The sequence below is a fragment of the Onychostoma macrolepis genome, chromosome 20 (genome assembly GCF_012432095.1).
Source record: "Onychostoma macrolepis isolate SWU-2019 chromosome 20, ASM1243209v1, whole genome shotgun sequence".
In the NCBI taxonomy this organism is placed as follows: Eukaryota; Metazoa; Chordata; class Actinopteri; order Cypriniformes; family Cyprinidae; genus Onychostoma; species Onychostoma macrolepis.
Window position 1 is genome coordinate 116,105 of NC_081174.1, and position 14,452 is coordinate 130,556.

At 36.9% G+C, this 14,452-nt stretch overlaps 1 protein-coding gene across 2 annotated transcripts in view; it reads left to right on the forward strand.

Moving 5' to 3' along the window:
* Positions 1-875: 875 nt before the first annotated feature.
* rev3l (REV3 like, DNA directed polymerase zeta catalytic subunit) overlaps positions 876-14,452 on the forward strand; it is a 73,593-nt gene continuing 60,016 nt past the window's right edge. For both annotated transcript variants that reach the window (XM_058755029.1, XM_058755030.1), the window contains exon 1: positions 876-1,468. In XM_058755029.1, the coding sequence (XP_058611012.1) occupies positions 1,330-1,468 (139 nt within the window). In that variant the 5' untranslated portion in view covers positions 876-1,329. The remainder of the gene's footprint in view (positions 1,469-14,452) is intronic.

Genomic DNA, 14,452 nt, shown 5'->3' on the forward strand with positions numbered 1-14,452 from the left:
CCCTTGCGCCATCTCATGTGACCGGAAGAGAAGATGAGTCGTTTTGAGGGGGAGGGGAGGTTAACATTTTTGATTAAAGATTACAAAGGCACATGAATTTTAAAAAAATAATAAAGTGCACGGATACATTTATAATAAACACTACAGTATTCCACAAACAAATAAGAATTTTCAATTTTGATTTCATGCCGACTTTAACATTTATAGATTAGGCTATAACAACCACAACACTTCATATGGTTTTGAGAAGATAATTTTGATACTCGGTAGAGGAGCAAAATATTCTATAAGGAAGCAGGTAGAGTGGATTCCATATACGCATGGCATGTCTTTATTACATGATATATGCTTCAAGTCCAAACAGTAGTCACAATTCTCAGTCAGGTCACAGGCTTGAGAAGGCTTATAATCAATAAAGATTCAATATTTGTAAATGAAGGGATGTCAACCGATTTTATTTATTTATTTTTACTGACCAGATAAAGCTACAGTCGACGCACTCACGTTATTATAATATTTTTGACAAAAAAATAAATAAATCGCCCAACCCAACAGGTAGTAGCAGTAGAAGTAGTAATTTGGTGGAAACGTCTAAATTAATTATATAGGCTGCGTCTGAAATCGCATACTAAGAAAGAAGTTAAATAAAAACTCGCGCGGTCCCACGTTTATTTCTATGATATTTTTTGTCATCTCTGTCTGTTCAACCCTATGGTTCAACCACCTTATGAATACATGTATATATAATCTGAGGCTTTTATTGTATTGTAATCTCCCTGTTATTTCCGCCTAACATGTGCCAATCAGGGCGCTTGTCTTCTAAATAAACCAATCCGAAGGCGTCTTGTCTTTAGTGCGGACCAATACGAACAGAGACAGCGTGGAGCTTCCTTTTTCAGCAGAAGTGAAGTGAACTAGCTGACCTAGCGGCTGGGTGCAAGGAATGCTGCAGTGCACTCAACGTGGATATGGGAGGGATGGGAATGATTAGGATTGCCCAACAGTGTCGAGATCGTATTCCAGTAGCGAGAGTGTACATTAGATTTTTCTTTTAAAATGAAATACGTGTTGTATTTGAACCGTTTGAGTAGGAATTATGGATGTGATTTATGGAATCACTTGCAGCATAGTATTATCGAATGATTATCGCGATCCATATTTCTGCAAATCACGTTCTGCTTAAAGCCGCCACGGTCCAAGCAATTCTCTGCAGAAATACAAAACATCGGGGCACCTTTAAGGGAAAGCTAGGACTGACTGCTGCCTGTGCTTTTATTATTATTTGTATCATAAATCATCTCATGCCTGCCCTGCAGAACCGAACAGAACATGTTTTCAGTGCGGATCGTCACGGCGGATTATTACATGAGCAGTCCGATCAGAGAGCTGGACGTCTGTTATTCTGAGTTCAGAGAGAACGATGTCAAGAAAGTGCCCGTGGTACGGATCTTTGGGGCCACACCAGCAGGTATGCATGCATTCATTTGTGTTCATATAACGTGAAACATTACCTAACTGTTGACATTCGGGTCCACGGTAATAACTTTGTCTTTTTGCAGTTTCTGGGTCTGTTGTTTTGTGCATGTGATTAGGAGTAAGTAACCTATTTTTTGGTGTTTGGGTGGTTTTGCTCCATGCGCCATGTTGTCAACACGTCTGACCGCCATGTGGACGTGTTTACTCTGACCGAATACCCTATGCCATTTTTGCTTGGCCATTCCTATGTTGTATTAACACAAAACTCAAAAGCACAAAGCAACAAATCACATCCGTGCAGATCTTTGTGTCTGATTTCATAATGGTGTGATTGTAACACTGGCTGGCTTTTTCGTTGTGGTTTAAGATTGCAGAGGAGGGGGGGGGTCATTGTTCTGGAGTGGTGATATTAGTAAAACTCAGTCGAAAAAAGCATCCCCCTCTCTCTCTCATTGTTGATTAAATAACTGCTAATTCAATTTGAAAAATGTTTAACTCCCGTCACACTTTGGCAACACGTTACATTTCTTACTTTTTGAGAACTTCATATTCTTGCAGGAAACAAAGCTGACAAATTAAATCTCTTAATTACATTTTGAATGCCCAGGTGTTCGGGAGGCACTGTAGCACTGATATATGCTTGACAAAGTGATAAATACACTATACATAGATCTAAATCCAGAGGATCATTTGTGTCCTCATTGTTTACCGCCCTAAAATGCTGTTACAGCATTGCCACTATACTAGGCATAATAGTATAACTTCGTTGTGAGATAGTAACAGAGGGAGGGAGGCGGGGGTCATTGTTCTGGAGTGGTGATATTAGTGAAAATTCTAATTATAAAGTGAAATTAAATCTCTCTCTCTCTCACTCTCTCTCTCTCTCTCTCTCTCTCTCTCTCTCTCTCTCTCACTCTCTCACTCTCTCTCTCTCTCTCTCTCTCTCTCTCTCTCTCTCTCACTCTCTCTCTCTCTCTCTCTCTCTCTCTCTCTCTCTCTCTCTCTCTCTCTCTCTCTCTCTCACTCTCTCACTCACTCTCACTCACTCTCACTCACTCTCACTCTCTCTCTCTCTCTCTCTCACTCTCTCTCTCTCTCTCTCTCTCTCTCTCTCTCTCTCTCTCTCTCTCTCTCTTCTCTCTTCTCTCTTCTCTCTTCTCTCTTCTCTCTTCCTCTCTCTTCTCTCTCTCTCTCTCTCTTCTCTCTTCTCTCTCTCTCTCTCTCTCTCTCTCTCTCTCTCTCTCTCTCTCTCTCTCTCTCTCTCTCTCTCTCTCTCTCCTCTCTCTCTCTCTCTCTCTCTCTCTCTCACTCTCTCACTCACTCTCACTCACTCTCACTCACTCTCTCTCTCTCTCTCTCTCTCTCTCTCTCTCTCTCTCTCTCTCTCTCTCTCTCTTCTCTCTTCTCTCTTCTCTCTTCTCTCTTCTCTCTTCCTCTCTCTTCTCTCTTCTCTCTCTCTCTCTCTCTCTTTTCTCTCTCTCTCTCTCTCTCTCTCTCTCTCTCTCTCTCTCTCTCTCTCTCTCTCTCTCTCTCTCTCTCTCTCTCTCTCTCTCTCTCTCTCTCTCTCTCTCTCTCTCTCTCTCTCTCTCTCTCTCTCTCTCTCTCTCTCTCTCTCTCTCTCTCTCTCTCTCTCTCTCTCTCTCTCTCTCTCTCTCTCTCTCTCTCTCTCTCTCTCTCTCTCTCTCTCTCTCTCTCTCTCTCTCTCTCTCTCTTCTCTCTTTCTTTAGATTTCATAGATTTCATCCTAAAAGTGTATGTACGCACAAAATATTTGGCGACGCACAAAAGTTTTCAGATTTATAAATCCAGAACGCCAGAACCTGCTCAAAAATCCATTTATAAATCCCTGTCAGCGGAAGATTGTGCATACATGTGTCTCCTCCTCAAAATCACCATATGGAGCTACAGCGCCTAGTTTTACGATGCATAACCTCATCTGCATATCACTTCCATGCCCATCCACGCAGCAGCAGTTTTAACATTAAGTGACATGACATCTGACGCACAGATGCCATTGGCACATGCCACTATGCTCAGTGACACTTCCGGTGGCACTTCCGGTTTTCAGTGGCATGTGCCACTAGAGAGTGGCATGTGTCACTAAAACCTGTGACACATGTCAATGGACTGCGTCTTGTGTCACGGACATTGTCGCAGTGCGTGTCGCACCTTCGGTAGTGACTGACACCTGCCGCTGGGTGCCGCTGCATAATGTAGATAACGGCAGAACGATATTGATTTAATTAACTATGTTGCGGTCAAGTAAACGATTTATTGCGTCGCTAAATTCAATTTTTTTGTACAACAAATATTCCTCTATTAAGATTCAAATGTGTGTAATGCCCCTTAATGTGTATTTTTCATTGTAAGTTTATTTCCAGTAGCCTGCTTTGTACAATATTCAAATGTAAATACGCTTTTTTTTTTTTTTTTTGCATAGATTTGACAGTTCAGCTTATCAGTTGTAATTATAAAATAATAGAGACTATGCAGAGGCCATAGCCAAAAAAAAATAAGAAAAGAAAAATGACATTTGCCTATGCGAAATTACATAAAAATATAAACTGTCATGAGAAAACTCCACAAACCATTATAAAGTGATGTCTACTATTCTAACGTGCTTTATGAAACTTACACCAACCATTCAGAAGTGTGCTTGACCTTGACACAGGCTTTTCACAATGCAATGTAATGTAGCCTCAAGCCCCGTTCACACTACAAGCGACACGCAGCGACAAAGCGACGCGATTCCATTAATTTCAATGGAGAGCTGGCGATTTCCGGCGACAGCGAGCGATAGCGACCGTTGGCGACCGGATGGGGCGTGTCCAGCGACGCGACAAAGTTCAGAATCCTTCAACTTTATGCAAATGAAGAGCGACTTTCGGGAGCGACAGCCAATAGCAAAGAAGACTGTAGCGCTCATGTGATCATTCTCCATGTGTGATCCACCCTCCGCAGCAGCTCATCAAACTGGGTCCGGTCAAGCCTGAAGTACTGCTGGAACCGGACTTCATCCAGCCGTAGTTTCTGCACAAGCCGTTGGTACTCGCCGTGCTGACATCGAGCCTGAATGGTTTTATGGACCCAGACAGACCGGCGTTGGCTTTTTCGCCGTAGATTAACGCACTCGATGGAAAAAAGTACCCTCTGTTTCTCATTCATTTTTGTTTGTATGCACAGATTCAGTTTATATTTATATTATATTAAGTCTTTTGTCTCCAAAATGTTAGTATTTAGCGGCAAGAAACCTGATTCGCTGTCAACAACGACGTTACTAGGCAACCAGTAATGAGAACGCCCACTAGCAACCTCATCGCCAGCCCCAGGGCGACATGCGTGTGAACGCGGCTAGTCACTACCGAAGGTGCGACACGCACCCCGACAATGTCCGTGACACAAGACGCAGTTCATTGACATGTCTCACAGGTTTTAGTGACACATGCCATTCTCTAATGGCACAATGGCATCTGTGCGTCAGATGTCATGTCACTTAATGTTAAAACTGCCATCCACGTGACACCATGTTTAACACCGTCAAAGATACAAGACGTTAGTTAAATATGACATTAGGACAAAAAAATGCTATTTATACGGTACATTACATTGCTAAAAAGCATTCACTGTCCTTGTCTTGTTTTCGATTAAATATCAAATAAAATTGTATAAAATACTTCTCAGAGAATCTTTTTAGAATAGAATGGATCTCTTTCTTTTCCACTGGCCAAAGCAGTAGGCTATATAATTGTTTTAAACAAATCCGATGCTTTAGGATAGCCTATTTAAATAGGCTACGGTGTGTGTAAATAAGTGTACATAATTGTCTGACGCGGCTTCACTGACAAAATATTATAAAGAAACGTGCAAATCTTACCGTTTGCTTCAGATTCCATTCAATCACAATGCTATTTTCATAATGTTCTGAAGATCGCAGAAGTAGTCTGCCTTCACGCGAAATAAACCCCTCCGTGCAGCCTGGTTGTGCAGTATCTAGGCTAATGTAATCTGACCTATTAAACTTGCCAATGGACCGTTCAACCACCGAATCCAGCAGTGTCTGCCACAATATCGAAGTGTGCATATCGTTGATGTTTTTGTTTAAAAAATATTTTCACTTAACATGAGATATGCAGTTTAAAGAAACATTACTGTGATGTCGTTAAAACAGCATGCAACAAGAAAAGTGATCAAAACACAGCTCGTTCATTACAAATATGTCTAAATATCTAAATTCATATGTTTTGTTTAACTTTTGAATAATGACTTTATGTAATGTCAATGCTTAACTCCATTAATCAGCAGAATATTTAATGTGTATATTGCAAGGAAAAGAGAGTCTGAAATCATTAATTCGCTATTACACCAGTAAAAGTGTGCGTACGCACGGTCTAGAGTTCCCGTATGGAGTCAATTTAATGCCGCATATATATATGCAAAAGAAAATAAAGTTTTGCAAAGAAAAATAAAGAATTGCAAAATAGATAAATAAAACGGAGCAAAAGCAATGATTTTGCAATACATATTTTCCATGGCCATATCTACTAATTTATTTGCAATGCAGCTTTTATTTTGCGTTTCAGTCAAGTTTGAGCTTGCGATACCGTTTTCCCTTTGCGTTTCACGTTTCTGCGCGTCTCACTTTGTGGCGCTGTTTTGACATGGGGAGGAGTCAGGGGACGGGGGCGTGTCCAACAGGCCTGGGCATGCCTTCCTGGAAGTGACGTCATCGGCCCGAGACGCAGATCACAGCTGATCCAGGCACCTTCACTGAGCAGAGGCATACGGGCGGATCGTTTCCTTTTATTCACTAGCTTTAAAACATGCATGCTTTCGTTTTATTAACAAATGTATATGTGTATTAGCAGCGTTTGCTCAAGTTAAAGAAGTTGTTAATATGAACATCTGCTGTTTATTTCTCTCAATGTGTGCACACTTTTATAGCATTAAAATGTGTACTGTTTCATCTGGTTAACTAAATGTGCATTAATAGTGCTTGTTTAAAATCTCTTAACCTGTGCACAGCGTTCTTTGTTTACATTAGTTCAGAGTTACTGCTAGTTTTAATGTAAAAGAATGCAATTAACTTCACAAACTATACATCATTAAAAAGGTCTAAGACTCAAGCTTCATATCCATCTCGTTTTTCATTTACATAACTCCTGGCATAAATTAAGAAATGAATGGCACTGGAAGTTTAAAAAAAAAAATGAAGCTTGAGTCTTTTGGTTTAAATTTCTGTGTACGAGATATTAATGGGTAAACAAACCAGCGTGACCATAGCAACCTGGGATTATCAGAGATGTATTTATTAATATTTTATTTTTAATTAAGAAAGTATAAAAAAAAAAATACATTATTAAATTATCATATTAACACCACCACGGGGTAATTTTACCCATGGCTGTTTTTCAAATAGGCTACATAATATATTTTCAATTAAAAATATCCAAGTCTTACAGTCATTGACTTTTACTAAAATTGTGTTATTTACAATCCCCTGTTTATTGTTAAAAAAATTGTTTAGATAAAACCAGAACAAAAATGGGGCATTTATACCTATAAGCGCCATCAAGACAAATTTACGCATAATTCCTGTCATCAAGTTCAAATGAAGATGTTTTAGATGTTTATTCCTCTACTCATAAATGTTCAAACTTTGGATTAAATACTAATTTGTGTTTGCAATTTTTATCGTTTATGGTTCGCTACTGTGTTGCTTATTTATTCCTGAAAAAAATCTGAACTATGATGTAATGAATAAAACAATTTTATGATTACCCCAAGTTTATTGGTGTTGTTCTCTTATTCAAATGATAAATTATATAACTAAACAAATTAATTAATTAGGTGAAACTGTGCACTTGAATTTGTCATTGTACATCTTTTGCAATGTGGTGAATTAGTATTGCTTATAATAGTCTATTTAGGGTGTTTTAGTCATTTAAATAACATGGGTTATCTTGAAACATTTTATTAGCTATAATATTACAACACCCAAATATGTATTTATTTCCTCGTAATTCTCGTTGTCATCGCAGACTGGTTTATATTCATCATTAAGAAAAGTGATTAGTGTAACCTGCTTAAAAATAGCTGTGAACTTAAAACAACAGGACAAAAACATAGCTGATGACTAAAAATAATAATTTTGTGACTCTAGACATTGTGAAGACAGTGGCATAATATAGTGACATACTACGTTTTTAGCCATATCAAAACAGTAGTCATGGCATGGGTAAATTTGACCCGCTGGCGCTTTTAGGTATACAGCGACCTCTGGTGGTTGAAGTGTTAACCATAGGCTACGAACTGGACTGTATCGCGATGTAGACAACATTCGAATTAAGTTTATTATGAATAAATGTTACATAAAGTATAATAAAATAGGCCGACAAGAAAACATTTTTATCCATCCCACAAGTCTTGTAAGTCCATGTATTTTATTAGTAATATTTTTATATTCGTTGTTATGTATTTGATTTATTTTCCCTTCATTTCGATCTCTTAACGTTCAGGGCTGTATAATAATAATAATAGCCTAATATACACATATATTACATAAAAAGACACGATCAACGGACTGTGGGATGGATAAATATATTTGATCAGTCTCTGATAATCCCAGGTTGCTATGGTCACGCGGGTTTGTTTATGCATGATTAAACTCATGGCCACGACATACAGTATTATCACGTTCCCACGACTTAATATCTCGTGGCCAAGACAAAACTAAACCAAAATGACTTTTTAATCTTTTTTTTAAACTTCCAGTGCCAGTCATTTCTTAATTTATGCCAGGAGTTATGTAAATGAAAAACGAAGTCGAGATGGATATGAAGCTTGAGTCTTAGACCTTTTTAATGATGTATAGTTTGTGAAGTTTTACATTAAAACTAGCAGTAACTCTGAACTAATGTAAACAAAGAGCGCTGTGCACAGGTTAAGAGATTTTAAACAAGCACTATTAATGCACATTTAGTTAACCAGATGAAACAGTGTGCACACATTGAGAGAAATAAACAGCAGATGTTCATATTAACAACTTCTTTAACTTGAGCAAACGCTGCTAATACACATATACATTTGTTAATAAAACGAAAGCATGCATGTTTTAAAGCTAGTGAATAAAAGGAAACGATCCGCCCGCATGCCTCTGCTCAATGACGGTGCCTGGATCAGCTGTGATCTGCGTCTCGGGCCGATGACGTCACTTCCAGGGAGGCATGCCCAGGCCTGTTGGACACGCCCCCGTCCCCTGACTCCACCCCCATGTCAAAACAGCGCCACAAAGTGAGACGCGCAGAAACGTGAAGCACAAAGGGAAAACGGTATCGCAAGCTCAAACTTGACTGAAACGCAAAATAAAAGCTACATTGCAAATAAATTAGTAGATATGGCCATGGAAAATATGTATTGCAAAATCATTGCTTTTGCTCTGTTTTATTTATCTATTTTGCAATTCTTTATTTTTCTTTGCAAAACTTATTTTCTTTTGCATATATATGCGGCATTAAATTGACTCCATATTCCCGTACGGTGCGCACATATTTACACCAAGTTTATTTTTTATAAATCCCAATATGTACGTGGGAAATTGCTTATGCAGTTGCAATTGCTATGCCCGTTTTGTGCGTACGCAATGTTTATACATAAAACTCTCCATAGATTTCATCCTAAAAGTGTTCATAGGCACAAAAGCTCGATTTTGCGTACGCACAAAAGTTTTCAAATTTATAAAACCATGCGTAAGCCGGAACCTGCGCAAAAATCCCTTTATAAATCCCAGTTAGGGGAAGATTGTGCGTACGTGCATCTCCACCCCGACTCCTCCCCGAAATCACCATATATGGACCTTACAACGCCTAGTTTTACTATGCATAACCTCATCTGCATATCATTTCCATGCGCATTCCCATCCACGTGACACCATGTTTAACCGTCAAAGGTAGGCTACAAGACATTAAGGAAATATTAGATACGGACTATAAATGCCATTTGTGCCAAACATTTTTATTTTATTTTTTTGTGTGCTAAAAGTCATTCAATATCCTTGTTATGTTTTAGAATATATATATATATATATATATATATATATATATATATATATATATATATATATATAATAAAAAATTCATAAAAACAAAACTGTTTAAAATAGTTATCAAATAAATATTTTAGAATAAAGTTTTAAAGTTATAAAGAATAAAGTTGATCTCATTCTTTTACAATGGCTATTTTTAGTGGAAACAGATAGGCCTATATTTATAGAGTGGGGGAACTATGATGTCACTTTGTAGGTGAAAACCCGGAAGCGAGTTAGCATTTTAGCACTTCCGGTTCCATAGTCCCAGAGTCAATGGGATTTTTTAATTAAATCCCTTAAATAAGGTCCGTGTTTCACACAAGCTCAAGATACTTTCACGTTTTATTCTACGACATAAAACACACCAGTTACACCCCACTCGTGATTTTTTTAAACTGTTATGTTTCTTAAAAAAGACGGTTGCTAACAAGCTGCTAAATGGGACTACAGGCGCTGTCAGAGACATTAAACGTCATCACGCCGAACAGTTTATCAATTTAGTATTTTCCAATTGTTGTATAATTTGTAATACAATTACTTTTAGAATAACCAATGAATAGTTTCCCGCATTTTATATTTTTGTTCGACAATGGTTTTTTTTTTGCTTTGCCCCAAAATGCAACAAGTCTTCGGATGGAAGAAGCTCGTTTTATCGCTTTCCTACTGATACAGAGACTCTGGGTTCGTACTATAAGGTAAACTCATATTACATGTAAACACCACATTTACCGGCTTTACGTGGTTAAAGTTAAACTTTAATGATGCATAGTGCTTAAAGCCACGTTAAAATTAAATGTTTAAGGCAACATGAAGCTGTTAGAAAGCATATAGATTGAGGATTTCCTAGAAGCAAGGATAAAATAACATTTTGTGTATCCACCCTAACAAAACGATAGCTGAAATGTGGTACTTTGTTCACTAAAATAAGTTTAATCTTACCATATCCAAAAACTTGCTCACTCTGCTGTTATTTAAAAGATTAAATACGCGGGGATACGTTTTTAATTAAAATATTCATATTAATAAAGGATTTATTCACTTTTAATGCACCTTATTTCGAAATGTACAGAAATACGTGCTTTAAATAGTATAGTGAATAAATTATTTCATTTATTCACTATACTATTTATTACTAATGTCTCATTTCAGTTTTAGTTTGTCTCTAGTTTTGTATTTATTCCAGTTTATATGAAACGGTTCATGTAGCAAGGATTAAAATTCATATACAGAGTAAATCCTTCACTAAACATGTTAAAAATAAGTTTGAAACAGTTGTTAGGAGCGCGGTGGTGGTGACGCTGAAGGCGAGCGACCGAGCTGCTGTAGTTCGTTTATAGCCTAAGTTTAGCTTTTCAGTTCTAGGTCTTTTATTTAAGCTTCAAAATTCGTCAAAGTTATATTATTTGGTGAAGATTATTTTGATGGACAAAACGTGTAAATTTCATGAACTATGATTGAACACAGAGCTTATTTTTTGCGATTATCCAAAAGCCTATGGAAAAATCCCATTGGGTTTTTGTCGAGGGAACCAGTTTCATGCTAACAGCCGATCCGCCTACAAACTGACGTCATAGTTCCCCCACTCTATTGCAGTGTAAATACAATTGTCTGACTCGGCGCGTCACTGACGTATTTTAAAAATGAAACGTGCAAATCTTACCGTTTACTTCCAGTTGTATCATTCAAATACAGTGGTATTTTTCATAATGCTGTGGAGATGTCTTCACACGACATTAATACCTCCGTGCAGCTGCGGTTGTACAGTAAGTTATCTTTGGACCTATTCAAGGTCGTTCGACCACCGAGTATCCAGCAGTGTCCGCCATAATATTGAAGTGCGCATCATTGATCATTGTTCTCGCTAAAAATATTTTGTCATAACATGAGATCTGCAGTTTAAAGATGAATTGTTGTGCACCTATAGCACTCCTCGCTGTCATTAAAACATAGCATGCCACATAAAAAGTGATCAAGCGCATCCGCTACAAATGTCTAAATTCATATAGCCTAATTTTTGTTTAACTTCTGCATAATGACTTTATGTAATTTCAGTGCTTATTTACATTATGAGAGTGGAATATTTAATGTAAATGTGTATATCGACATGAAAACAGTTTAAAATCGTGTTTAAAATTTAATAATGGTATATTAAAAAGTGCAAAACTTATTAAATAAAAATGAAAAGCATACACACACTTTCAAATCTAGAAATCTTTAAAGAACTATATCTTGTTATGCATGTTACAATAAATTCCCCAAGAAGTGCAGCAGCATATCAATTTTAGACCAAAATAATTATAATACTTTCTAATAAATATCAGCGAAATGCTGTGACAGAACTACTTCAATTGAATTGTAGAACATTTCAGTTATACCTGTATTTCTGGAAAGTACACTATGAATATTCCATCACTGAATAAAAATGAATCACAATGCAATTTGCTGCAAAAAAAAAGTTACTGGAAAACAAAGCACTGAAGTGAATAAATTGTATTTTCACAAACTCAAGTTAAGCCTGCAATGACTGAACCAAACAAAGAAACAGAACTTTTTAAGCATCACCATCATCTTTAAGTGGAGGCTCACTTTTGTTTGAGTTTGACTTGATGCATTTTCTGCAACTGAGGGCTTGCAATTCAGACCCCGTGGTATTTTAAAACTTCATCACAGGGCCTGTGAAAGGAAACCTAATCAATCAGTGGTTTTGAATTGGGGTAAACGGGTCTATTAAGCTCACGTACCCATTAAGCACACTTCCATTTTTCAGATCGGATTATAAAAAGAAAAAATTATTTATTATCTTACATGGTGTCTTAACCAATTGATGTGTTTGTTACTATATACATCTTATAATTTCAAGTCAATCAGATCATTGCACACTGAGATACGAGTCTCCATGTGTCAACACTGTCTGGCAGCCATTTTGAAAGCTGTCTAAAAACTTTCACCAAAAGAGGAGCCCCTTAAATGTGTGTTTTGTTTAAGCCTTTATTTTGGGTACGTTTCACTACTTATTGTAAAATTAAGAGATTAATGTTCAGACTTTTGCATATTATAACCTGGAACTTTGGATGTGGGAAATAATTACATTAGATCCAATAGATAGTTTTAGCAACACAGCACAGATGCTACAGAACACAGTTAGCTGACTAGCTGTATAAGATTGTGTGCCACACTAACATATTTCACAGACATTTCTGGCTTGTACTTTTACATCCATAATATTATAAATTGACAGTTTATTGCTGGTCTGTCATTTTACAGTGCTGTAATTTTTAAAGATTTCATTATTTTAAGGTGAGCTTAAAGGGTGCACTACTATGAAAATCACACAGCTTCAGTGTGACATCAATAAGAAAAAGTTTAATTTCATAGATAGTTAATAATAGTTGTTCATATTAAACTATGTATGAACTTAATACATGACCTAGACTATTTATTTAGCAAAATCCTGTCATTTTAATAATTATTACATGAAATGTATTAAAAATTGTTGCTGCTCCAATTAAGCTCAGTGTGCTCTCTTTAAGCTCTTCCACATTGAACGTCTGTGTAAATACTTCATAAACAGACTTTAAATATTAACTGATGGTTGTCACTTTAAGTTAAGTTAAGTTAATCGATTTTCTATGGATCCTGCCAACTCAAATCAACAGACTGGCTCTGACCTTTGCCAACTAGCATCAACTTCTCCAGACTGTAAATTGGTGGAAAATCGGGGGAAAAATCGTGTAGTGTATTCAGCCTTAAGAGACTATAGATAAGTTGATATCTATTTAAAAAGAGGTTTCATAATGAGGCTAGCTTCTGTGTTCATCCCCATGAATGAAATGTTTTGTTGGTTTGTTTTATTTGATTTTTGAATGTTACTTAGCTGAACATGGACTAGTCTAGATGTTGCAATGTGCTTAGATGATACTTCATTATGAATATATAACCGATCGACTTGAATGCCTTGTTGCTTGATTTTAGTGTTCTGGGTTTTTTTTTTTGTGTGTGTTTGACTTTGTACCTTCAAAAAAATATTTTTACAATTATTCTTTAAAGATTTTCCTTAAAATAAACAATAGTTTTTAATACAACATGATGTGAGCTTAATGGGAACAGGGGTGTGCTTAAAGCGTACAAAAATTGACCCATTAAGCACAGCCAGACTATTTGAATTTAATGAGGTATATCTTAATTGAAATGCTTTTGTCATTTAAAATAAAATAAAATATTTTTGTGAGAGATTAATATTTTATTTTAACATAACATTTTCTACTGAAACCAATATCTTGTGCACTAAAAATGTCTCAATGTAGATTTTGGTGAGCTTAATAGGTAACCAAAATCAGACTTTAAAAGGTACGACTTTCAAACTCTCCCTTGTGCTTCTGTGTAAGCGCTTGGTGAAGAGGGTGAAGCGATGATCATTGTAGCCAATCACAGTCATATCTGTTGAGCGTGTGAACACAATGTCCAATCAGAGGTGTTTAAGAGTCCACTCAACAGCGGTCAAATGTTTGCAGGAAATGGATGTTTTTAAAATTTCAGTACTGAATAGTATTGCGGTCGGTACTTTTGACAATACTACATCACACGGTGGTTAAGCTTGTTTGAATTTAGGTGCATAAACCAGTACATAAATAGGGATATCTTAAAGGCTTAGTTCACTCAAAAATAAAAGCTCTGTTATTAATTACTCGGCCCCGTGTTGTTCCAAACCCATAAGACCTTCGTTCATCTTTGGAACACAAATTAAGATATTTGTGATGAAATCTGAGAGCTTTGTGACCCTGCATAGACAGCAATGCAACTGACATGTTCAAGGCTCAGAAAGGTAGTAAGGACTAGGGCTGTGTATTGGCAAGAATATGGCGATACAATACGTATCACGATACAGGGATTGCA